The sequence below is a fragment of the Lacerta agilis genome, chromosome 4 (genome assembly GCF_009819535.1).
Source record: "Lacerta agilis isolate rLacAgi1 chromosome 4, rLacAgi1.pri, whole genome shotgun sequence".
In the NCBI taxonomy this organism is placed as follows: domain Eukaryota; kingdom Metazoa; phylum Chordata; class Lepidosauria; order Squamata; family Lacertidae; genus Lacerta; species Lacerta agilis.
The window spans coordinates 65,445,989-65,471,823 of NC_046315.1; the positions used below are offsets into that span (position 1 = coordinate 65,445,989).

Here is a 25,835-nt window from a genome sequence, read left to right on the forward strand (position 1 = left end):
TTTTGTATTATAGATATAGGCAATTGACACTGCTTAGAAGTGTGTACTCATTTTAGAAAGGCCGCTAAAGTCTTTGCCTTGGTTACTAACATCTTACGGCAATGATTTCAAGAGGGTAATTAGCCCTTTAATTTACAACCGTTTGTAATTTAGAAACCCTTTGTGCTAAACTATTTGGTAATTTGGAAACTTCAAGCTTTGTTGGTCTTCTATCATATGCTGTGTATAAACAGAACAGCCTGATGTCATGATGACTGAGGACCTTTTTCTGTACACCTGCTCATTCCAAAACACTTGCTTAGTAAAGTGAAGTGTTTTGAGAGCTTTGAGTCTCCCTTCTGAATGGATAAATCTTTTATCCACCCTTACATTTTTGTTGATAATGTTAGCTCTTTACCTATGATGGCCTGACCTGGCCGGATAGCTGGGATATATTTGGACCTTGTTGGCACAGTTTAGTGGGTATAGGTTGGGAACAGGATTCACTCTTAGCACATTATAGTAGTTAGAAAAGACAAAAGGTCAGAGCTGAGGTGTGTGAGTTAGAAGCTAGAAGCAGGAAGAAGTTAGAGAGAGAGAGATGCTTGATTTCTGCTTGAATCCAATGCTGCGGCTATGGAGTGTTAATGCTGTGAACCCCTCCATCATAGGCTAAGGTTGTATATCTGTGTAAATAAACCATGTATCACAAAGACAGCTTTGTCTCTGCTTTTCCTCATTCCAAAGGAAACACGAACCCTGGGTAAGTGCCTGGAAGCCTTGGAATCTTGCAACGCTCAGAGATTGGGGAAGCATGCAACAAACACTATGTATGCTTAACCAAGAAACAAAACACATAAATGTTTACTACCTTTAATGAAACAAAAGCAATTATATTTGTTGTTATACTTTCATACAAGATTCTCTTAAAGTATTGTCAGCATTTTTAAGTTGCTCATCTGCTTGTAGTTCATTCCACTGATTCCTTCAGGACAAAATCCCCCCCCCCATCTCTTTAGAAGATATTTGGCCAAAAAAAACCACACCCCTTTTATACCACTGATTCTGCTCTTGGCTAATCAGATACCCTCTTATTCTGCCTTTCCCCTTTCATTAACTTAGTTTAAAAAATTCCTTTAAAATGTCTGTTCCAACCAATGGTTGTGCAATTATCAACTCCACAAAGCTGTTATGTGGCTTGTTGCATTGGTAAGCAATTTTTACTTATCTGTGAGCTTCATTGCATTTGCAGGAACAAATACCAATCTGTAATTGTAAAGTTACAAATACAGTCTGTAATTCTGTTCAACAAATCAGTTGCTATAGCTTTGATTTGGAACCATGATTGCCTTGGCCAATATATTGTATAATAGTGGCCAAAAAATTGTACTAACTTGTTAGATAATGATCAGAGCATACCAAAGATAATAAGAATTTGGGACCACCAAATTTAGACCACACACTAAAACTTTGGCCAGGCAGCCCAGCCCACTGCTCCCTCATTTACCAGAATGATTGTTCCAGTTTTCAGCCCCAAATCCCGCTAAGCTGATTGATTGGTGCATGGCCTTTCTGTACTTTTTCTTCTTTCCTTCTCTACCTGCCATTGCTTCTCCCTCCCACCAGCTTATTTGACTTGATCCATTCACATTTCCTTTCTTTTCTGCCACTGTTTAGCAACATATCACAAGTTATGAAGCCTGCATATGCCCCAGTAATGTGGTATGTGAGAACAGATATTCCCAGACAAGGGTGTGATCTTTTATCCAGAGCTATAGCTTGCCATGGAACGACGCACTGTATTCTTAATTACTTGGTTGCGGTCAAGGCTAGGGGCTGGAAAGCACAATTGCTGATCAGAACAATGCAGATTTCTCATCACAGTATGGCTGGGCAGCCTTAGAAGGCAAAGGTGAGGGTCATGACCCATGAGCCAAAAAAAGAAGATTGAGTAATCTACCTCTATACCGGATTTGAACTGGAGTGGCCAAGCTGTGCCACATGCAGAATGGAGGTAGAAGAACTTTGCCTTAAGAAAGTGAAATGACTACCCTTTAAGTTGCTGGAGGCTTTTGTCATGACCAAATGTTCGTGTTGGCAAACAGATCAAGCACATACATAGGGCATTGAATTAGCATGCATCTGGAGTTCTTGCTCCTCCACAGCCAATGAGGACAAGTTTGTCTGCTAGCAGTAAATATAGCTGATGTATGCAGAGGTTTGCTTCCTCTTTGTACTTGAAAAAGCCAGCACTCATTGTACGGACAGCTAAAGAGCAAAGCTAAAAAGGCCAAAGCATACAGGTGCCAGCTGAACTGAGCACCTTGATAACACCCATGAATACAGTATATACTCGTTGGCAACCCTACTTTATGCAAAGACAGTCCATGGGTGAAAATATCTAGTCAACCAGAGCAGGGAGTACAGCATCTTGGCACTCTTTTTTATTTCTTCACCTGTGAACCTATTAATGTACACATCCAGAATCTCAAACAGCACTACTATAATTACTCAGAAACCCACAGAAGAGTGTAAAGTGCCTACATCCCATTTGTCAGGCTACTTCACAGAATACCGTATAACATCTTAGAGTAGACAGTACAAATTAATAAAATGTAAATCTTTAGGCTACATTAAAGTGCAGCTCTTGAATTCCAATCTTTCACTCTCTTTCTTGCAACTGTTCCCTTCACACCTCCTCCAGCCAGCTCTGACAAAGCAAAATATCAAGATGGATTGGGGGTTTTTTTTTAGCACCCTCGGGGCTTTACTAAATGTGGATAGTACATTGCAAGAGAACCATGCTGAATTTGAGAAGTGCGTGTCTAATGCAGTTAGTTTACTAATGCAGACAGGCTGTTGACAAGATAGCCGTTTCCTTCTCCTAGTGTGCATGAACACCATAAGTGGTTGCAATTATTGAAGAGTTCACATAAGGAAACAAAATCTAAGGCTACGGTCTGCCAGGATTTTTTTTTTTTCTGTGCAGACTTCTGTCAAATTAGCAGGTGCAACTCCCATTTCAATTGGGCTTGCAAAGAACTAACTAGCACAAATGTGCCATTTGAAATGGAAGAGTTAGTGTTCCCTATACCAGTGTTTTTCAACCACTGTTCCGAGGCACACTAGTGTGCCGCGAGATGTTGCCTGGTGTGCCGTGGGAAAAATTGAAAAATTCAAGAGAATTACTTTATATATAGTCAATATAGGCACAGAGTTAAATTTTTTAACATTTTCTAATGGTGGTGTGCCTCGTGATTTTTTTCATGAAACAAGTGTGCCTTTGCCCAAAAAAGGTTGAAAAACACTGCCCTATACCACCCAAATAACAGATCTTAAAGTACAGGCATCAGGTCAGCACAGCCTTTGGGATAAATATTGCCATCTAGTGAATAATGCTAAAAAGCCCGTGGTGTTATTCTAATAACAGCAGGCTACAAATCAAGGGTGTATGTGTGTGTGGCTTTTGTGAGCTTGGCAACATCCTTAGGTCTGAGACTCTTATTCCCACTATTGTTGGTTTCTTGGGAAGGGTGAGTTTTTATCTACTCTTTTAGTTTTGTTTGTCGGGGGTCTGTGTTTTGCCTGCTACTTCTTGGTTTGGTGGGTTGCTTCCTTTGTTTTGTTTGATTTGAGAAGTGTTTTCCCTCCTTTATTTGGTCGTATTTTCTTTTGGTTGTTTGGGGTAGGGGGTTGTCTGTTTTCTGTATGTGGTTTTTTTTTGTATATGCATGCATGTGTTATGCCTCTTTTGGGAGTAGGGGCATTGTTTTGAGCATACCCATTTCACAGAATAAAAACTGATTTTTTGCATAGCCGATGATAGTTTATTGAGTTTCTAAATGTGCCTCCAGGTGAAGGATGAGGGGGGAATTTGATTCAGTTTGCATTTAAAGGCAAATCTACCTAATTCTCACTTTCTGAAACATTACATGAGCCAAAAAATAACCGTCCTTTGGAATTCACACTTCCCTGAATTTTGCAATGCAGTTCTCCAGCCAAGTCATATGTGCAAAAATTCATAGTAGTGCATATACAGTACCGGCATATATATATGAAAATGTATTATATCAAGAACCAGAGCTTTGCAAAAATGTTATATTAGGCAAAATTACACACAAAGTTACATGGAGAAATCGACACTAGAATGCTGGTGAATTTTCATGAGGACTTTTTAAAAATGCAAACTCATGTGGAAATCTGAACTTAAGATTTGAAAAGTGAGAAACTGAAATTGACAGATTCGCCCCAGACCACAAAAGGCTGTAGACTCCATAGAGTCTGACTCTACTCAGTGTTTTGGATCCCCCACCCCAATCGACTGTCTCTGCCACTCCCACTGACTTGAAGCTCTCCTGTTTCTTGGATTGTCAAGGAGTTGCCTGATGTCACTTAATTGACCACATAAACTTTGGCAGCAGCATTGCTACAGAGTGGGATGCTGTAGCAGTGTCAGAAAAAAAACGAAAGGAAGAGTCCAAGATAAAATCAGTAGTTATTTTAGGATTACTGTTTCTGGTCTCTTTAGAATCTTTAGGAAAGCTCTATGTGGGAGGAAGCCTACCAGGTCAATAAGGTGCTGAGCATGACTGGTGAGCACTGCTGAGTGGGTGAAAGTGGACACTTAGAGCAGGGAGGGGAATGGGATGGAGTATCCTGGAAGAAGGCAGGTCTGGCTGGAATACTGAACAGGGGCACTCCACACAGCAGTATTTTGCTGAAAGGCACACTTGTGTGTCTCATCATGGGCAGCAGTGTCCTTTGTACAGATGGGAAGGCTCTTTGGTCCAGCAGAGTCTTCCCTCAGTGGAACAGGGAGGGAGACATTTTTCACTGATCTCCCTTCACCATCTGCCACACTGGTCTGAAGGGTCCTCTCTACCCTCTGGAGCAGATTTGTGAGTTGTGCAGAAGGGAATGGGTGAAAATCACCACACATCCCATTCCACTGACAGATGCTTCCATGGAGCTTTCTGCCAGTGTGATGTACACCACTGGATACAATCCTAAGTATTTTGCTAGGTGTTAAGTATTTGCTTTATTCAAGTGAGACATTTTCTAGAGCAGTGTTTTCAAACTGCTTTGTAGTTTCAGGTTCCTTGGAAGCTTGTCAGCAGGAATTACTCAATGGACGGATCAATAATGGTCAATGTTCCTTGAAAAGTTTTCCCACTGTGACCAATCTTCCTTAGCTTGTACTTATTTAACAAATTTTATATACTGCTTCACTGTAAGAAAACTTCTGAGAGGTTTAGAAAAAGTATTTAAAAACATTAAAATTGTTGATAGAGAACAGTTAAAAACAGGTATTTAAATATATTCCTCATACCGAAACATTGTGTTTAAGTGCACAGACTCATTTCACAGAGGGCAATGAGAAATCCCAGCAGGCCTGTCCAGGGCATTAATAGAATGTGCATCCTAAACATGGCCAGAATCCTTTACCGTATTGCCAAAGCTCCATGGGAAAAATATGCAGGAGTTCCTTTGCAAATGTGTTCATATAAGAGCCATTTTGGCGTATAAGCTGTGCTTAAACTAATAAATGATAATACTGTTACAGGCACAAGATTCCAGGGGTTCAGGCACTTACCCAGGGTAAGTGGAAATAAGGAATCATGGAGACGGGGGTGTCTTCATGATATATAGTTTATTGGCACATATATACAACCTGAGCCTATGATGGAGGGGCTTTTACAGCATCACACTCAGAGTTCTCACTTCTCCCAAGGCCACAGTCTTGGATGCCAGCAGAAATCATCCATGGCCCTCTGTCTCCCTGTCCAAACTTGCTGCTTACAGAATAACACCTCTCCCCGCCCCCCCGCCCCCCGTAGCTCACATCAGGCAAACTGCAATCCTAAACACAACTCTGCTAACTAACTCTGAGCTGGAGAATGGAACCCACCCCTCTGACACCTGGCACCATCTCTGCTAATGGCGCGTATCCCTGCCTTTGTTTACTTAATGACTTGGGCATTGTCAGCAATTGAATCCCTGCATCTGGCGAAATCAGGGGCCTTGGTTAAATTCTAACCCTTTGCTGGTTCTCAGAATTTAGGGGACTCTTAACAATATGTTTCCTTGAAGGACAACAGGCTTGGTGAAGCTGTGGTCCTTCAAATGTTGTTGGACTATTGCTCTCATAATTCCTGACCACTGACCATGGTGGCAGGGGCTGATGGGAATTGAAGTCCAGCAACTCCTGAAGGACCACAAGTTCCCCATCCCCATGGTAGTGTATTTAAAAAAAAAAAAACACTGTTCCCGAGCATTAAAAAATCTAGAAAGTGTGGGCTTCCAAGTGCTACCATAGTATAAGAATCAGTAGCAAAAAAAAAAAATGTACTGATTTTTTTTCCAGCAGGCAGCTTACTGAACCCCCATTTCCCCCCATTTCTTTAAGTAACTCAAACACTGGTAGTGATTTGCTATGTTGAACTATAGGTCTTTCTGGAATTCTACCATTTCACGGGCTATTGACTTGAAAATGTTGCCATCAGTCCGATATGACATATGGTCTTCCACCGTAGGAAAACACTAGCACAGCAGGTGCACATTTTCACAGGGTAGCTATAGCAGCAGGAAATAATACTTAACCAGCAGCAAATAATAATGCACTGGAATGAAGGCGAACATATGGTATTTTGACATACTACTCAGCTGGAAAATGTGTCAATAGGACCCCGCCCTCCCCACTCCCAAACGAATAATGGGCTTACTCTTTAATGGAAGGGTACTAATTGTATAAAATTGAGTGTTGAGTATAATTCAGCCCCTTATCACAAAATTATGCAAAGCCGTGTGACCCTTAAACTAACTAAACTTTATGATTCATCATGTTTTATGAATATTTGCAATTCAACAAATAATCACCTTTATCTCCTTGTGCTGATAAGAACATGATTGTGGGTGTGTACATAGACCTAAAACATTCGTTTAATAATAAGTATATTTAACAGAGAAATGTTTTTCCCCTTTTGGTGGTCATTCCACAATGTAACTGAGTTCATTTCTATTTAATTAAGCAATCACTAGAATTCTATTACGCGTGAAGTATAAAGTCATATCTAGATTTGAATGGTGTGGGGTTTTTAAGTCGTCCGCTTTTTAGACATAAAAACAGCTGATTTAAAACAAGTTAAGCCCAATTAAAACCAAATAAAAACTGTGTTATCTGGGAGCTCTGGAATCAGCTAACTCAATGTTATGTTGACCGGAAGCTGCATATATTTCAGTGTATCTGCCTTGTTTTTTTTAAGTCATGCATCCAGATATTCCTATCTGTTCCAACACATAGCTTTTATGGACTCTCCCGCACACTTTCTCATGATGTTGTGATGGACACATAATAAGTTAGATCCAGAGGAACTTCCTCTGATAGAGCAAACTCCTCTGGATCAGACGCAATGAGTCCTCTTTTCTCATGGCAGTTGAAAATCTATTTACCTGTGAGAAGTCCGTACAAGTGTTGAATAATACTTTCATAGAATCTTGACGGTTGATGTGGATGCCAATTCCAGTAGCAGTGGGGAAGGGCCATAGCACATAGCACAACTGTTCTGCATGCAGGTTCAATTTCCAGGTAAGACTTGAAAATATCCTGTCTGAAACATTGGAGAGCCACTTCTGGGATGTCTGAGCTAGATAGGCCAATGGCCTGACTTGGTATAAGTCAACTTCCTCCTACTCCAGCCAAAGACAAAGTATTTAAATCCCACTGGTTTCTATGGGAAATACTTAAGATGGACTCCAACATCAATGCAACTTGGAGCTGCAAAGGAGTGAATGTTCTCACATTTAGGCAGCTATCTTGTCAGGTTTACGTGTTGTTGTTGTTGTTGTTGCTGTTGTTGTTTTCTAAAGGATAGTCGAGAATGAAGTCATGTGCCTGTTGCAATATGATCACTGTGTAGAAATGTTGCAGTCAGTCCTATTATCCAATTGGGACAAAAGCCAGACAAGTGAATGGTGGAGTATTGGATCAGATGTTTCCCTAACGCTAATTGAAAATACATCAGCAGGGAGGCAACCATTAGTTAAATGAGAAACATTATAGATGCTCCTTGAGCTACATGCCAGATCTGTACTTAATAAATCACAAGCAATACTTTTTCATCATGAATGTCAAACTATTAACAAGCTTTGCTAATTCATATTTACCAAAGATACTGGGTTTTAATCACAACCAAGCATATAGCCTGCCATGGAATTCAGTTATCCTCAAAACTACCTTGCAGCTTCTTATAGGGTTCAAATTTAGCAGGACAGTGTACTCTTCATGGTTGTTTTGTTTTGTTTTTAGGAAATGCATTGCAGACTGCTAGTTTTCTCCAGCCACATGGCATTTAGTAGGCATAAAGGGGAGGTTACTAAGATGAATTAGGTAGTCTTGAAGGGATTGCTGTGTATACGAGACCCCAAGGCCGTAATAGTCTAGCATACCAACACCAAGGTAGTTGTAATAATTTGTTGCCTTTGTGATACATTGGCTTCTAACTGCTTTGTAACCATAAAATGAACCTAGTATTGGGAATAAATGATTTCTGTTTATTCAGTACCCGGTTGATTTTATATCCCACCACTTCTACAAGATGGGCAGGAAACTTACAACAGAAATAAAACTCAATTATGCATGTAGCCCTGCGTATTGCTCCAGAATGAAGGCATAAAACTTTTGTAAGTTAACACTGTACATAAAGCAATTAAATCCAGAAAACTGTTATGCAGTATATTTTAAAAAAAACAACCTTAGCACCAAACAAGTACTTAGACCAGGGGTGAGGAATCTTTGGCCCTTTAGATGATGCTGGACTGCAACTCCCATCAGCCCTAGCATGCAGGCCCAATAGCTATGGATGATCGGAGTTGTAGTTCAGCAACACTGCTGCCTCCCCAGGTCAAGTTTGCATACAGAGAGAGGGAGAGGGAGACCTTGAGCTCTTAACTTAAGGTTACCAGACGCCCCCATTTCCCGGGGACAGTCCCCGGATTTACAAATCAGTCCCCTGACAAAATCCATCTATTTAGTAGGAAGTTGAAAAGTGTCCCCGGATTCATTGAAAAAAATCTGGTAACCTTATGACTTAACTGTTTTTTTTTATTTGTGGGCTCTTCTAGTTTTGAGAGATGGCAGCTGCTAGTGGATACCTAGGTGTATTTCCATGCACCGATATTTGGAAATGTATTCCACTGAAACCAATGGGACCTTCTTCCCAATTATGGAGGTGTAAAGTTCACAGCCCCCTGACAGAAAAGGTGACTCAGCTTAACAATGAAAAGAACAATTAATTAGCCAATCTTGTTTGTCACAGCAAGAACCCAGCAGCTGACTGGACACTGTGTCAAAGCAACCTGAGTGTTCAAGGCAAACAGCTTCATATTAATCAATGTCTATTTTGATTCTCATTAGATTCAAGGTCAAAAATGGCATTATAACCCTGTCTTATATGGTACAGAACTATGGGGTCAGAGTTATTGAAGGAAACCATGATTCCCCCACTCCAAATAATACCGAGTAATAGAGGAATAAATAGTACATTATAATAATATGTTCTTCATTCTTAAGCAGGGGTTTGGTTTTTGCTTTTAGCTTTTGTTTTGTGTCTTGAATGCTCTGGAAAGGCCAGCATTCCCCCATATGCATGAAAGCATTTTCTTCCCCCCCCTTTTTTTCTGGCAGAGGCAACCATCAGACCTCAGAGATATTCCTGACAATGCTCTTTGGTATTGTGAAAAATAAAACCCCGCTGTGGAATATGGGGTGTTTACAGAGGCAGGAAAGATGCAAGATGCAGTCGGTACAAACAGTCTGGTTTTGCTGAAATGCAGCGGTATTTGGAAATCCTCCAAAGCCACTCCTAAACTGTCAGGTTTCTCGTATCCCTTGGCTGTTCCTCTCTGTAAAATGCTATATTTGGCTGCACAGCTTCTGACTCACCAGGCTGAGAGCAACCCACCAGCCATATATACAGAAGCTGCCAGGTGCCTGACATGAGTATATACTACCTCCAGGATCAGAAGCACCGTCCCAATCACTGTGGAGCAGTCACAGGTGGGGCTGCTACACACACATCCAGCTTCCCAGACACACTCTGGTTAGCCACTGTGGGAATGGGATGCTGGAATAGGTAGGCCTTTTGTCTGATCCAGAAAGACTCTCCCTGCGTCCTTATGAATCTCCCTTGCTTTTTTTCTTTTTGCTTTTTTTGCATCCCTGAGCAGACAGAAGCAGCAGGAGCATTAGCTTCTGTTGCGAGTAGTGACTGCTGATGTGTTCATGTTTTGGTTGCCATTTTTGTCATACGGGCTGCGATGCATATGGAAAAGTGGCATCTTGGCAAAGTGACTATTGCAAAGAAGAGGCCCTTGGTCTCTGTCCTAACATTCTGCTTTAGGAAAGAAGTCATGTTTCCTCTCAAATCCACAAGTTGTTGCTTTAAGACCTGTCTGTCAGAGGGACAGAGAAATCCTGTGGCAGTCAGCACTGTGAAAGCATCTCCCCAACTTCCCCAAAGATGTCAAATCTCTACCTGCTGGATGTGACATGACCTTATCTGCCTGTGCCAGCTCCTGAGCCCACCTTTAATCAGACTGTATGCCAGAACCCTGCCTCTGTGACTAGACAGGGTCTGACGGGTCCTTATTTGTATATATGGCATTCAAATTCCCATGATAAGAGAGGTAGAAGAAATATTTCAAGCATCTTGTATAAGGAGGTGTGTGCCAATGTAGAAGAGTTTTCAAATACTTGAAATTGGCATTCATGATACCCTCTTCAAAGACAAAAAGGCACAATCAAAGCCACAACTATAATTACAAAGCTTCTCATTCCAAGAATCAGAAACTCAAGAATGCATGGATGGTACACTAATGGTCTATCCAAAACTTCAAGCAACAACACTCAACCACGGAGGACATAATAACATGTAGAAAATAAATTCTTAGAGCAAAAAGATCTCTCTTTGAATGGCTATTCATCTCGTAATAGCAATCAGATTCTCACACACACACCCAAGTACATAATTTCCTGCTTTTCACCTTCTGCAATTATATGCACCACAAAGCAATGAAAGAGATGCGGATGGGGAATGTATTTCAGATAGATCCGCGTGTCGATGGGAGACTGTTCTATAGACTGATAAACAACATTTTCTCTGGCTGGTTACAATTGAATGAAATCGACTATCATTATGCTAGCTGTGTATATATATTGGAATGGTACTTTGCAAGTAACTCCACCAACCCAGTTACACACACAAAAAAGCCCTAAAAGCGGCAGCTGTTGGAATGAGACCCAATTGTCTGAAGAGGATAAGGTGCAGTATAAGATCGCTAGACTGTTTTTGAGGATAATCAAAATAATGTATATCCATGGAAACAACTAAAAAGGAGACAAATCGCAACTTGATACTGAGTAGTTCCCAGGATTTGGTGTGTGATGAATTGACCAGGAACAATGACCCATGGTGTTGTCAAATGTGTGTGCATGGCAAGGTGCCTAGAAGGTCAACCTTTACTAATTTAAGGAAAGTACAGACTACCTTTTAAGCACCAAGTTAATTAAGTGGTTCACAACAGTATGTATCAATAAATAAGCTATAAAGTTTTAAAACCATGTAAAACCAACTATTACATTGCATTTCAAATAGCACAAAATATTACTAAATCAGGACAAAACAGTATTACTCAGCAATTCATGCCCATACTAAGAACCAAGACACTTCCATGAACTAGCAACAGTAAAAGACTGTGGTCCATTTAAAAATGTTTAAAGATGGAGCCATGGAGCAGATCCTTTAAAGCAAACCTAACACACATTTAAAGCATTCTGGGTACTGTAGTTTTGTTAAGTATGCTGGAAAGTGTGGCTCTGTGAGGGGAAAACTATAGATACATACACGCTTCTATAAGCACTAGGCAGCAGACCTTCCAAGTGTCCCTGTTTTCCAGGGTATACTCCTGGTTTTACAGAAGCCATCCTGGTTTCTAATTTGATCCCGGAACGTCCTGCTTTTTCCCTATTTTCACTGGGAAAATGTTGGAAGATATAGAGCTATGTGACCTTTGAGCCAAGGAGATAAGTAACTATACAACCTTTAGAAGACATATAAAGGCAATTATGAATAAGGAAGTTTTTTTAAATGTTTATTGTTTTATTATGTTTTTATATATGTTGGAAGCCCCAGAGTGGCTGGGGCAACCTAGTCAGATAGGTGGGGTATAAATAATGTTGTTGTTGTTGTTGTTGTTGTTGAATAGGATGGCCCCTATTTTCATTGGAGAAATGTTGGAGGGTATTAGACCAGTGGCTGCAACTGAAGCAAAAATCCATATAGAAGTAGGCATGCAAATTATATAAAATTATAAATGGTGGAAGATTTTTTAAAACTGAAACATTTTGCATGTGGTCCGAATCTACCATGGCAATTTTTCTAAACGGGTCTCAGTTGTTGCTGCTGCTTTTTAAATAAGCATTCTTTGTAAGTTTAGCATAGAAATAAGAGTTATGTAACATCACAGATGAAACTAAGCCTTAGAATTTGAGCACTGTGGGGGTGTGCTGACAAAGTATTTGATTTTAACATTTAACCCGTTAGCTTCATAAACAAAATACATGCACACAGTGTGTTTTGGAAATATGTGGAAATAAAATATGCCAAGAAATAAAACACAGTGAAAATTGGGGTTTTATAAATAAATAAATAAATAAGAAAGACCCGAAAGAATCTCAGGCTTGCCTTGGGTGTCATTAGTAACACTGGCAAATGTGCAGCTCACTCCTCCTGAAATCCTCAGAGCACTCACACAATATGTACATATTTGAAATCTGCACAAATCTGTTATGCCTCTGCAGGCATTACCACAGCAACTCAAGATTTGGAAGCATGATCAGTGAATCTGGTTAAGGTTTATGAAACTTACATATCTCTCTCTCTCTCTCTGTGTGTGTGTGTGTGTGTGTGTGTGTGTGTGTTTGTTTTAAAGTATATTTGGTTTTTTACCCCAGTAAAATCATCTTGATAAATACCAGGAAAAGGTAATCTTGATTCTGTATACAATGGGCATCACAAATGAGAAAACTGTGGACACGGTACATGAACTGCTTTTGGACAGCCAGCTGGTATCTGTTTCAAGTAATATCTGACATCTGTTGCAAGAAATAATGGGTCTTGCTGGAGTTGATGTGATTTACACTCAAAAATACGTGGAAGGCACCAGGTTGGTGAATGCCTATACTGTATTCAAAAGTATCCAGAAATTGAAGTTCTGAGGTTGCAAATAAACCTAAAGAATATTAATCTCATCCTCAAAGAAGCATGTACAGTTTTCTGTAGGCTACATAAGACTGAGGGAAATATGTTGCAGAGGGGGAAAACCGTAAGTTTCTCCAGCTTTGGGTTGTTCCCTTTGAGATAGAGCTCTGTTCTGGCTTGTTAACTTTTCTGAAAACAAAGCTCAAACCAGACAGTACCTTTGTTCTGCTTTCAGATGTCACAAGGGGAGACTTTTTCTGCAAACAACAGCAAAAGCAGATAAATTATTTAAAAATACATTTTTTGGAAAAGTGCCTGCTGTGGAAAAGAAGAAGCAAAAAACAAACAAAAAACCCAAACAACTGAAAAACTATCTTCTACGAAAGTTAACTTGATTTTCACTAAACTTCTACCTTGAAAAATCATATCATGTGGCTTATATCTTGGAGGAAATAATATAGATGTAAGTGAAATTTATACAGGAACCAGTCCTAGGAAGCCAGTTAGCCATTGCTTCTATGGGAGAGGTGGAGAGCATGCAACCCTCCAGATGTTCATGGACACAACTCTAACTCCCATTGGTCCCAGCCAGCATGGACTATGGTCATGGATGGTGGCAATTATGGTCCAACATCACTGCTAAGGCCACAGGTTCTCCATCTCCGTTGTATGGTATAAACTGGGTTGGGAAACTTCAGACCTAGGATGGAATGAAGGCCACACACAAACACATTTTCTAAGCCATTGACTTTGCTTGGCCATGATAATGCCTTTGGGTTAGGTGCTTGGATGGAGAAGTAGGTCTCTGTCTCTGTCTCAATGTCTGTCTGTCTGTCTGTCTGTCTCTCTCTCTCTCTCTCTCTGTGTGTGTGTGTGTGTGTAGAACCCTCTAATCTTTGTGTGATTGTAATGTACCCTACAAAAGGAAAAGTTGACTCTATTGCTCCATCTACTTCCCCTTCTATCATTGCTGACCCTGTCCATTAAAAGGTTATCCAGGAAGAAACAAAGGCTTTGGGATGAAAAAAAACCTCCCCACCCCTGGAATAAAAGGTGAAAAATTATTGCACCAGGTACTTCCCCAGCATCAAGTTTTGTAGGGCCAGATTATTATTATTTTTAACATGGATAGCAGGTTCCTTCCTTTCTCAGAGGAGAAGTAAAGCCCACAGCTTCTGTGGTGTGTTATCCATAAAAAAGACATCCAAACTGAATTTATGTTGAATTTTGTTTCCTGGTATCAATACTCATCACGGCTCAACACAGAAAAAAATGAATTACTGCTGAGGCTGATAATGAATCTGATGCCTTACAAGTTTTGAAAGTGAAATACAGCTACCAGTTCTTTTGAACTACAATCAGCCATCACTCCCAGGAGTTCTAGTCCAAAACAGCTGGAGGGAACCAGGTTGGGGACAACTAATCTAATAGCTACAAGACATACTTCTAGGTTCATGTTACCTGTATAAGCAACCATCATGTGGGATAAAATGGGCAAAGTAACAGGAGGGAGCACAAAATCAGGAAATACAGACACAGATTTTCAATGTATACCTGCATTCTTCATAGATGTCTGGGAATTGTTTTTAAAGTAATACTAACAAGGTATCCTCATAGCATGGTAAAATAATTCGTTCCAATAACACAATGTAACAAAATCCTAGTAAGTGTTGGAGCAGCCATGGCAACAGAGAAACCTACCTACATTTTTGGTGGCAATGCCCAAATGAAATCTGACATTGGGCAAGTTTCCTTAGCTAAATAAATAGGGCTTTTGTTAGGAACAGCCCAGTTTCAACTGGCATTATGATGGAAATACCTATTAAGCAGTATTTTAACAAAGAATAGGGATGGAAAAGAAGTCAAGATGGCAACACAAGCAACACTTTCTATCTTTCACTCTACTTTTTTCTTTTTCTTTTCTTTTTTTACTACTGACCCGTTTTAACTGCTTTATCTACTACACGCCACCCCACGTTTTCCACCTCAAGACAAAAGAAAGGGTATTGTAATGAACAAAACATAATCTGTGCATTTGGGAGCCCTAATTTCAAGGGTGATTTATTGGAAATGTGGTTCCTGTTTCTTGACTCAAAAGATGAATTTGGAAAAGCCCTGTCCTTGTGATACTGAGAACCTTTATACACATAAACAAATCAAGCCGCCCCAAAAACCCAACCTGACATCCTTTTTATTGTGCATTGATGAGGTTTTTTTTATCATGAAGGAATCAGGCAGTTATACACCATGCCACTGTCAATACTGCTTGCACCTGCAAATGTTTTGGGATGGCAATTGCTTTGCTTCTAATCAGTGCATGTCCCTTAACTTCCTTCTGAATCATATGACTGTAGGTACCACAAATTTCCAAGGGTTTGTTTTTTGTTCTGCTTTTTTGCACTATAGTTCAGGAGAGTCACTTCAAGACAGCAATAATGCAGTAACAATGGTGAACCATTGCAAAACAACTAAAGTTGTGTCAATTACATACAGTACTGTAGAATACGCCTTCAAAAAACCAAAGCGAGACAAAAAAACAACCCCACCAATTTGGAGGGGGCTGAAGTTTTAAAAAAAGAAGATGATGCAAATCTGAACAGAGACTTTCAATTAATTTGATCTCTGCTAACTCTAAAAAGAGAATATGTAAGTGAAAATTGGTGCTTATGTTTGAAATGAAAGGTTAATGAAATACTGGTCCATGTGATATTCTTCTGTAATTGAAAAATCTTCAAATATAATAGTTTTTTAAAAGGACAAGTTTCTCCTCAAAGCTTTTGCCATATTAGAGTAAATCAAATATTTCCCTGTACCATTCTGCCATTTAAAAACAAACAAACAAACAAACAACGATCTCAAAGGTAATGTGGGGTGATTTGGGCTCTTTCTATCCTAATGGATTCAAGAAAGAGACAACCAATTTAAACAGGATAATATAAACAGGGTTAATAGTATTGAAGGCACATCTGTTTAGGCGCATTCCCCTGAGCTTGGACTTCCTGATCTAATTGTTTTAATTGCTCTTTTAACTCCTTTAATCATGATGCTTTTTAATGGGCTTGTTTTATTGTATATTTTAATTGTGGATGTTTTCAGTGTCTTGAATAACTTTTATTTTAATTATGTGTAGATATTTTGTAATTGCTTTCATACTTGTAAACCACTAAGAAGTCGTTTTGGCATGTGAGCAGTATAAAAGGTAAAGGTACCCCTGACTGTTAGGTCCAGTCGCGGACGTCTCTGGGGGTGCGGTGCTCATCTCGCTCTATAGGCCAAGGGAGCAGGCATTTGTCCACACACAGCTTCCGGGTCATGTGGCCAGCATGACTAAGCCGCTTCTGGAGAACCAGAGCAGCGCACGGAAATGTCGCTTACCTTTCCGGTGGGGCGGTACCTATTTATCTACTTGCACTTTGACGTGCTTTCCAACTGCTAGGTGGGCAGGAGCTGGGACTGAACAACGGGAGCTCCGAACCGCCAACCTTCTGATTGGCAAGCCGTAGGCTCAGTGGTTTAGACCACAGCACCACCCGCGTCCCTGTGAGCAGTATATCAATTATAATAATAATTTCCTATGAGCCTTTATCCCCTCTCCCTTTCACAACTCTTGTGGTTATCCAGCCTCATATAACTAACATGCTTAACTCTAATTAATTCATGAAGGGGTAAAGATCACAGAGTAAGCTGTCCTGCCAGGCTTAACTAGGCCACATCCCCTCACCTTATGAGAAAGAGTTACCAAACTCTTTTGTTCTCTTCCATTTTTCTTTCTTCTTTCCACCATGTGAGCCCAACCAGTAAGGATGTCTGGATGCTCCAAGCTTAGACAGCATGGCTTTAGGAAACCATAAGTTCATATGCACAAATACATCCTGAAGGCTGATTTATTATGATCCAGAGCTGTACTGCCTTGAAATCTATGACCTCATGCAGGACAGTTCCATATTCACCCACATTCGCAGCGATCTGCCACAGAGTTAGACCCATTTAAATCCAATGATATCATGGTCCTCTCTTTAGATTGCATGTTAACTACAATGAGGCTTTAATACCATCTATCAAAGTTTGTGAGAAGGAAGTACAAGCAAACAAATGCAGCCTATAGGTAGGAAATTGCGAGGCCTTCAGATGCGGAGAGTTCAAGTTTCCGCAGCCTTCTCTCCCTTCCTCTGCTTCTTAGTCAAGATAAATGATCTATTAAATCACAGAAATCCCAGGCTCTTCAGTTCCTGCTCTCTGGGAGGCTTGCATTAAACCCAGTCAGCAATTATCTGTAATGCGAGATAAAAATCTTTACTCTAAAAGCAAGCTCTAAAAGGTCAAAATGTAATCACTGCCTTCAAAGGGGACTTTTTACTATATGTTTGGCTGAACGAAGACAGCAATATAAAATGCATTCAACTTCCAGGCCTGCATTTCACAACATAAAATCCTTTAGCTTGTCAGAGTTGTGGGAAATGTAATGATAGAACTCTTTTAATACTATCTGTAATGCTATCTGAAATATTCTAGGCTTTTGTGGCCTTCTTATTTGGAGTCTTTACATCTAATAACAGGAAAAACAGAATGGACCTTTGAGAAATGAAAAGTCATGACAACAGGGCAGTTGGAAATTAAGTTTCTTTTTCTTCTTACAGGGCCAAACTAGAGGTGACCTGGGAATGCACAGATTATTATGTTAGCCAAAACATATGTGGACATGTAAGCTTTTACTGGTGGGCAAGCCAGCAGCTTCAAGTGTATGATCTTCATCGTTTAGCCCGGATACTGAGGTCCAGCTTCCTTCACTGCGAGAAGTGAGGTTACAGGGAACCAGGCAGAGGGCTTTCTCGGGAGTGGCGCCCGCCCTGTGGAATGTCATCCCATCAGATGTCAAGGAAATAAACAACTACCGGTATATGACTTTTAGAAGACGCCTGAATGCAGCCCTGTTTAGGAAAGTTTTTAATGTTTGAAGCTTTATTCTGTTTTTAATGTTCTTTTGAAAGCTGCCCAGAGTGGCTGGGGAAACCCAGCCAGATGGGCGGGGTAGAAAAAATTAATTACTACTACTGCTACTACTACTACTACTACTACTACTACTATATAATTTACCCCCTTCCCCACTCTGCTACAAACTTGATCCCCCACTCACAAGCTGCTATTTTCAAAAATTTAAAGAGACTGGAGTGCTATTTATATCTGTTGTCCTGCCTAATTGTGTCTTTCATTGTTAAGCAGTTTCATTTTCATCTCATCTCAAGGTTCTGCCAAAAACAATGGCTGCCACCATTTTACTTTTCATTCAATTTTTCTGTTGTTAACAATGGCAATGAGCATTACGCACACACACACACACACAAAAATCAGCTTAGTTGAAGTCTGAATGCAGCTTAGTTGAAGTCTGTATGCAGCACTCTGTTACCAGAGAATAAGGGCATATGGATGAATAACCAGAAGTTGAATGCAGACAAGATGATAGGTGGCAACACATAATGAGCAATGATATAGATAGAGGTCACTTACACTGCAATCCTATACATGTTGGCTCGTTTCTCCCATTGTTCTCAATGGGGCTCTCTCCCAGGTAAGTGTGTGTACCATGCCTTTTATATACACAGTCAAGTTCAACTCCTTAAATGCATGGTTGGTAAGCAACGAAGTTCAAACTAGACATAAGTTGTGGTGGTATAATGGCTTTGTGTATGTGAGGGGTATGTGAGATGTTAGGGGATGGGTACATGCTGTGGTGCTTCTAGGGTAGTTTGTCCATCTTTGGTCCTCACTCTGCACTAAGCTCTCACCTGTGGCTCCTAGAAGCTGTCAGCAGGTGACACTGGCCACACCCCGGGAAACAGCTTTGACTGGCTGGCTAAACCAGCTGCGGGTGGCTGATAAATCTCAAGCCCTCAGTAAAATAGGGATTTCCCTCCATGTGAAGACAGGCTCCATTAGACTGAGCGGACAAGACTAAAAGTGGGTCCAGCAGTCAAGGAGGAGATTTCTGCAGGTGCTGTAGAGAGAAGTCAGGGACAGGTGGGGCACATCAACCTGGAAAGGTAGACCATCTAGGAGAAGGAAAACTCTGCTCCTAAACCTTCACTGCCTTGTGGGCTATCTTTGGGACAAGAAAAGGTTAAGGAGTAAACCCTACACAAATCCGGAGTGGAGTTCCTAAGATGGTTGGATGGTGTCTTGTACGCTTTCTTCTGGCAACTCCTGCAGCCAAGCTGGTGCCAAATATATTGCTCTGCATTCCTTTGGACCAGTTCAGCGAGGCTGAGAGGGGGGGGGGTTGTCATCTGAGCAGCCCAGCACCTCCATACACACTTCCCGGCAAGGTTACTTCAGTGCTGCTACTGCAGTGGTTTGACTCATGTTAGAATTACTGGCTGGTAGGGCCAGTCACAGTAGATGGGTTCACACCTCCATTAAGAATGGGAGAGAAATTCAGTTCAGCTTGTATTTCAAGATAAATCTACCTGCTTCACACTTTCTGAAATGCTATGTGGAACCAAAACACACCCATCCTTAGAAAGTCATGCTTCTCCGAATTTTGCAATGCAGCTTACCGGCCAAGTAATTGTATAGAAATGCATATGCTATGAACACACACTAGTTCAAAATGTATTATATCAGGGGAAATACACATTGCAAAAATATGAGTGCTAAGAGAAACTTGTAATAAAATGCTGGTGAAATTTCATGAGGACTTTTTTTAAAAAGGAATTTTCAAACTGATGTGGAAATGTGAAGAACTGAACTTAAGATTTTATTTTTTAAAAAAAATCAGAGAGAAATGAAAATTGACAGTTTTGCCCATCCCTATTCCTCATCTACGTTAGAAATAATTATAGCAGCTCAAGTATATTTTATACTTATGGAATACGAATGCTTCTGCAGTGTTCTCTAGACAGTTTCTCAGGGCTAGTTCTGCTTCAAGTATTGAAATACTGCCTGGGAAATGTGAAGCTCTCAATGCAAGATCGCCCGCTTTTACAAACAAATTATCTGCCTTAAGATGGCAGGTAGCTACTGCTGAGGAACTATTGACAATACACCTCCAAACTCTATTTTTATTCTCTGTCTGCCTCTGCTGCTTGGCAGGCATCACATGCAAAAGCCAATGTAAAGATGGCAAAGTGGAAGAGGCTGCCTGCTACTAAGGTTTGTTCAAAAAAATTCTTGACAAGTTTAGGGGGGAGGGTTAAGGATGGAGCCATGTTTGTGGTGCTCATTTAAAAAACCAATTCAAGGGGAGGCAATGCAGTGGAAGCAAAAGTTCAGACATTGAAGGAAAAACCAGAGTGACAATGTTCTCAACAGCAGAAGGGTAGTGTAGATAGAGTTTTTGGCTTAGGTTGGAGAGCTCCAGGTTCAAATATGTGTTCAGACATGAAGCTCTCTATTCGACCTCAGCTACTTGTCCTTTATTCACCTATCTTATCTCACAAGGTTGTTGTGCGGATAAAATTGGAGGACACCATGTGTGCTGCCCTGGAGGCAAAAAAGGTGTGTGTGTGTGATAAAAATGGAATATATAATTATAATAAATAAAGAAGTTTGGAATAGGGAGGATTCCCCCCCCCCCTAATTTTTAGAAATAAAACCAATCCATCTAGCTTATTTCTCTGCAGTTCTGTCAAGCAGCAGATAGAAGATGCCTGGATGAAAAATAAATGGCAGCGTTAGCAAATTCTGAGGTAGCAAATATGCCACAGCCCCTCTATTACATTTTTACATCCATTCATAGCTATTGCTTTGATTTAAATAAATAAAAACCACATGCATCAGCATGTGCACGGCAATTTGTTAAGAAAATAAATGCAGTGGCATATTTTGCACTGATCAAAACAGACATCAGCAATTACTATTGAATTTTTCAAAATAGTGCTGCACTTTTTTTGGTACAAAATTAAAATGTAAGAAAAACATGACATTGAAATAGCATTGCTCTGTCAATCTCCTGCCTTTCTGGCTTCATCTTTGCAGCTGCATTAACCACACATATCCTGTGTATTAAAAAGCATACAGACTATCCTTATGCATATTGATACAAAGGGCAAAGAAGTTGTGAATAAATAATGTATCTGTATTTCACAAGAAACTACTTTAATGAAAAATATTGAAGAGAAATAATTTATACAACCACTATTATTCCACAGAGCAGTAGCAACTAATTTACCTTCATTCATTCTTAATTCTGTGTGTGCATGCTATACAGTTTGCATGATATGTACAAATGGAAGCACCCACCCGATAGGACAATGAACTGATATCGTTCTCTCTTGAGAACATCATCTCTAATTGCACTCATCAGCAGTTACATACAAATGCAAGGGGCAAAAAGTATTTTTTTTTCCTTTTTTGTATCTCTCATGTTGATTGTGCTATGATGGATCATATAGAAATCATGAAAAGGATGTTATAAAATTAAATATTTTTACTCACTGACAAAACTGCTTCTCATCTTCATCTGTGACTTTGACAGTGTCCCAGGAAAGGGAGAGGGTCCGCTGAATTTCTTCTTCAATGAAGTTTCTCTCCATGATCTTTAGAAGTAGGGAAACTAATTTAGTCAATATATTTGCTCTTCATTAGACCAACAAGAGAGACGGCTTTGTTACTGGTATTTTTCAGAAGGACAGCAGCTAAAGTTCTTCACCGGTGAAAAGAGACAGCAACAAAAATAGTGAAGTATGCAAGCATGGCTGTGGCACAGAGACTAGGAAAACGGAGGCAATAACAGCTTGGAGACCAATCATTATTCTGCTGAGTAGAAACAAGATATGCTTAAGAGGTCATGTGCTTTGAGTGCCTTTACAGAAGCAAAGGCTCTGATAATATGTCTCCTCACCCTTAACAGAAATATGGCTTTCTATTACCGGTCAGATCTGATGGTCAGACATACTGGTTTCCATCTAAACATCCAGGATGGCATCAAAATGCTGAGCTACTCATATATATATATATATATATATATATATATATATATATATATATGTAATGTTTTTAAGCCCTAAACGTTTTTTTCTCAGCTTGCTTAGCAAAGCTTAGGATTTCTGCCCTTCTGTAGCATGCCTGAAGTCGCTAAAGCAGAAAGTAGAACGGTGGGACCAAATACCTCTGCCAGATAAAGAAAACTTTATTGAGCAAGAGCAATTTACCACAGGGATAAAGAATGAGCAGAAATTTAGAGCTTCAAGTGTGTCCTCTCAAGGAAGGCATCAGAGTTCAGCTGTACAGAGAATTAAGCTTCGTTTAAAATACACAGCACTATCAAACCACTTACAGACTATTCTGATTCCTCACAATAATCCTAAAAGGAAGGGGGTTCAGAATTGCTTCTATTCTAATAAAACCTCTGAAAAACAAACAAACCAAGGAGCTGTACAATATTTTAAAAAACTGGAATTAAAAAGAACAAGAAATAATAACAACATATAGGCTTATATTCTAAATACAGAAGAAGGATAGGAGAATGGGAAACGTGGGAATATCTGTACTTGTTTGACAAGTAAATTATTTAAGGATATAGATGTGCATGCAAAAGTGAAATGGAAGATTCTGTTTGCTAATCATGCAACAGTGCAATTAAATAAAAGGCTGAATTTGTATGTATTCTTTCTGCTGTTGCGAGTGGTTAAAAAACAAAGGTGTACATGCAGACTCTTTGCAGCATTATGTCTTCCTATAATTATGAAATGCTTCCTATAATTATTTATTTTCTTTGTGAATCATTTCCTGTGACACGTCCCTCATGTGCTTGTGTGTATGTGTGTAATATATACAGTATACACACACACACACACACACACACACACACAAACACAGCAATCACTTGTGTATAAATTCAGTTCAAATCCAATAGACACACAAACTAGAATAAATAAATAAAAACACATCCACTAAGAAAGTTTGTTCAAAGATGGACATCTTCAACAGGTGCCAAAAGGACAATAGATAAGACTCCTGTCTAATATGTATGTATACAAGGGTGATTTTTTAAAACCAATTAATATTTATTGGTTTTTCCAAGTTTTTAACGAATCAGTGCCAAATTACATCAAATGTAATACAAAAAGTTGACTTCCAAGTCTTCGTCATGGATGTGTCCCTGTTTTTTCCTTTTTGCTGCTTCAAGAGGAGATTCTAACTGCTGGTATTGATATTCCCTTTGCACAGAAAAGAACAATGAAGGTCTTGTATGAATGGTGATCTGAGCATAAACCAGAGCTGCTGAATTATGGCCAATGGCTAGGATATTGGTACTTTTCAGAATGACAACAGCTAGAGTTATTGACTAGTGAAAAGAGGCACCACACAAGTAGCAAAGTGATGTGCATGCAAAGTGTGCCTGTGTGTGCACATTAAGCTGCTTTTATTTTTCTTCCAATGGAAGAACCATATACACATGGGAGGAGAGGTATATTCAAAGGCCCAAGTGTTCAGGTGTGAATTTTTAGAAAGTCGCCAGAAAGTTAACTTGCAAAACAAAACCATAAATGTACATATGAAGCCTCGGAGCCTAAAGAGACTCCGTAGAGTCAGAAGACCATGTGGGATATTTTAAGTGCTTCTACTAGAAGCATCAATTACTATAATGTAAAAAGTTGACCTTCAGAATTAGCAATGTCTATATTCTATATTCTGTGCTTTTTTATTATGACATCACCACAAGTGCTCACTAATTATACATTGTAGAAGTTCAGCTGTGATGTCATGACAATTAAAGTCAGAGCCAGTGCATCCAGTGTTTCAAGGTCAAGGATAAAGTGACAGGCTAAAAATTCATCTATTTTCTCACAGAAAATAAATATGTATTTATGAAGCAAAGGGTTGTGCACTATACATTTGAAATAAAAAGCATAGACACACCAACTTTTCAAATTCTGTACAGCGGCAGAGGAAACAGGATGGAAATAATTGGGGGTATCCAATCACCCAACTGATTTTTCACCTTCCCTATTCTCCCCTACAGTCTCATCCAGAAGTTCAGGGGGCCGAACAGGGCGTGAGAGGTGTTATGCAAGAACAGACTCTTCTGCAATCATATGGAGATAAGCCAAAATATGCAGCCCCATATTGAACACCCCTCACTCTTTGGGGAAAGACAGAGGACTCTACATCATATCTGAAATGAAAAATGTGAATTTCCTTATTCTTAGGGCTACCATTCAGGCCCAGCTCAGCAAACAATGATCAATGTCGAACCTAAAGCAGAGTAGTTAGAAGCATTTTACCACTGGGCCTAATGTTCTTCCTGTTCATGCCAGTATTTTTCAGAGTTCTACCAATAAAACATATTGTATATGGCAGTGGTTCCAAAACTTCTTTTCTCTGTGGACCGCTTGAAAATTGCTTAGCGTCTTGGCAGACCATTTAATAATGTTTCTGCCTGTTGTGGCTATGGTAATGCACTGTGCTATATGCTGTATGTTATTTAATTGCTTCTTTTATTTACATTGCATTTTATTATAGTACAGTTTTAATGCTATACCTTGAAGGGTTGTTGCGAGAATAAATCAGATCATTACTGTAAGCCCTGTGCTTTATTAAGGAGTCTTATAGAAATGATTAGCAATTTAAACAGTAATAATAAACGAAGCATCAGCAGTACCTGTTCAGCATACAGAACTTACCATCTAGCACTTGTAATGTTGATTCAATAGAAAGGGGCACCATCACCTTCTTCCAAGACAACTAGATTCACTAAAGCAGGCTGGGAGGCTGGAGGCTACTTTGTTTACACCTGTGGAGTAAATTTAGAATGTTCTGTTGCAGGTGAGCAGCATATTGTCCACAAACCTTTTGAAATATGATCTGACACCCCCTCCCCCCCCCCCCGGTTGGAGAGATAATCATGTTGGACTCTTCTTGGAGAGCGAGGGAAAGAGAAGGCTAATTTTGCCTTTGGAGGTCCAGACTTGTTATTTTGTGGGTGGGGTTCTGTCACATACTGGCAAATACAAGTTGTGCAGATAAAGTAGATTTGGAGCTTTTGCACAACAAACCTGCTTCCAAAGAAAATCAGACTTCTGCAGTAAGGAAAATGCACTGACAAGTGTGAGATAACAGTTGCTTGATGTGGCCATGTAACCTCCTTGCAGCAAATCAGAATGCACGCTCAATAAGCAGGTCCTCTAGAAGCAACTTTTCTAATAAATAGAGGCCAATGCCTTTAACAACTGGTAGCTTACAAATCGATATAAACTTTCCTCACTATGGAAGTTTTGGGCTTGTTAATCCACTCTTGTCCCATTTGTATTAGCCTGGACTAATCCCCATACACACATATTTGAATTTGCATTCACTGGGCAACTTTGGCCTTTCCTTTTCATACCAGTAGGCGCTTCCTTTTGTGCTTGCTCCTGGCTTCATATCTATTGTTTCTGTTATGCCAATTACCGTAAGTACCAACAGGGAATGCTTGCAGATAGTTGCATGTGCACCTACTTTAAAAAAAAATCCCCACCTAAGAAGCGTGGCATTGCACAGTCAGGCATTTGTAAATTTGCTTGTGCACTTTTCTAGTTTTGTGCAAATCTGAGGGCTAGTTCTATACCGTCAATGAAATCTCCAATAGGATTTAAAAGGACTGCCAGCAACAATTTGGACTGA

The 25,835-nt window shown here is 39.9% G+C and overlaps 1 protein-coding gene across 1 annotated transcript in view; it reads right to left on the minus strand.

Moving 5' to 3' along the window:
- Positions 1-24,899, minus strand: part of FRMPD4 (FERM and PDZ domain containing 4) — a 272,525-nt gene extending 247,626 nt beyond the window's left edge. Inside the window, exons 1-2 of the mRNA XM_033147406.1 lie at positions 24,867-24,899; positions 21,666-21,766 (exon numbers count right to left, since the gene is read on the minus strand). Of these exons, the coding sequence (XP_033003297.1) occupies positions 21,666-21,766; positions 24,867-24,899 (134 nt within the window). The remainder of the gene's footprint in view (positions 1-21,665; positions 21,767-24,866) is intronic.
- Positions 24,900-25,835: the final 936 nt, after the last annotated feature.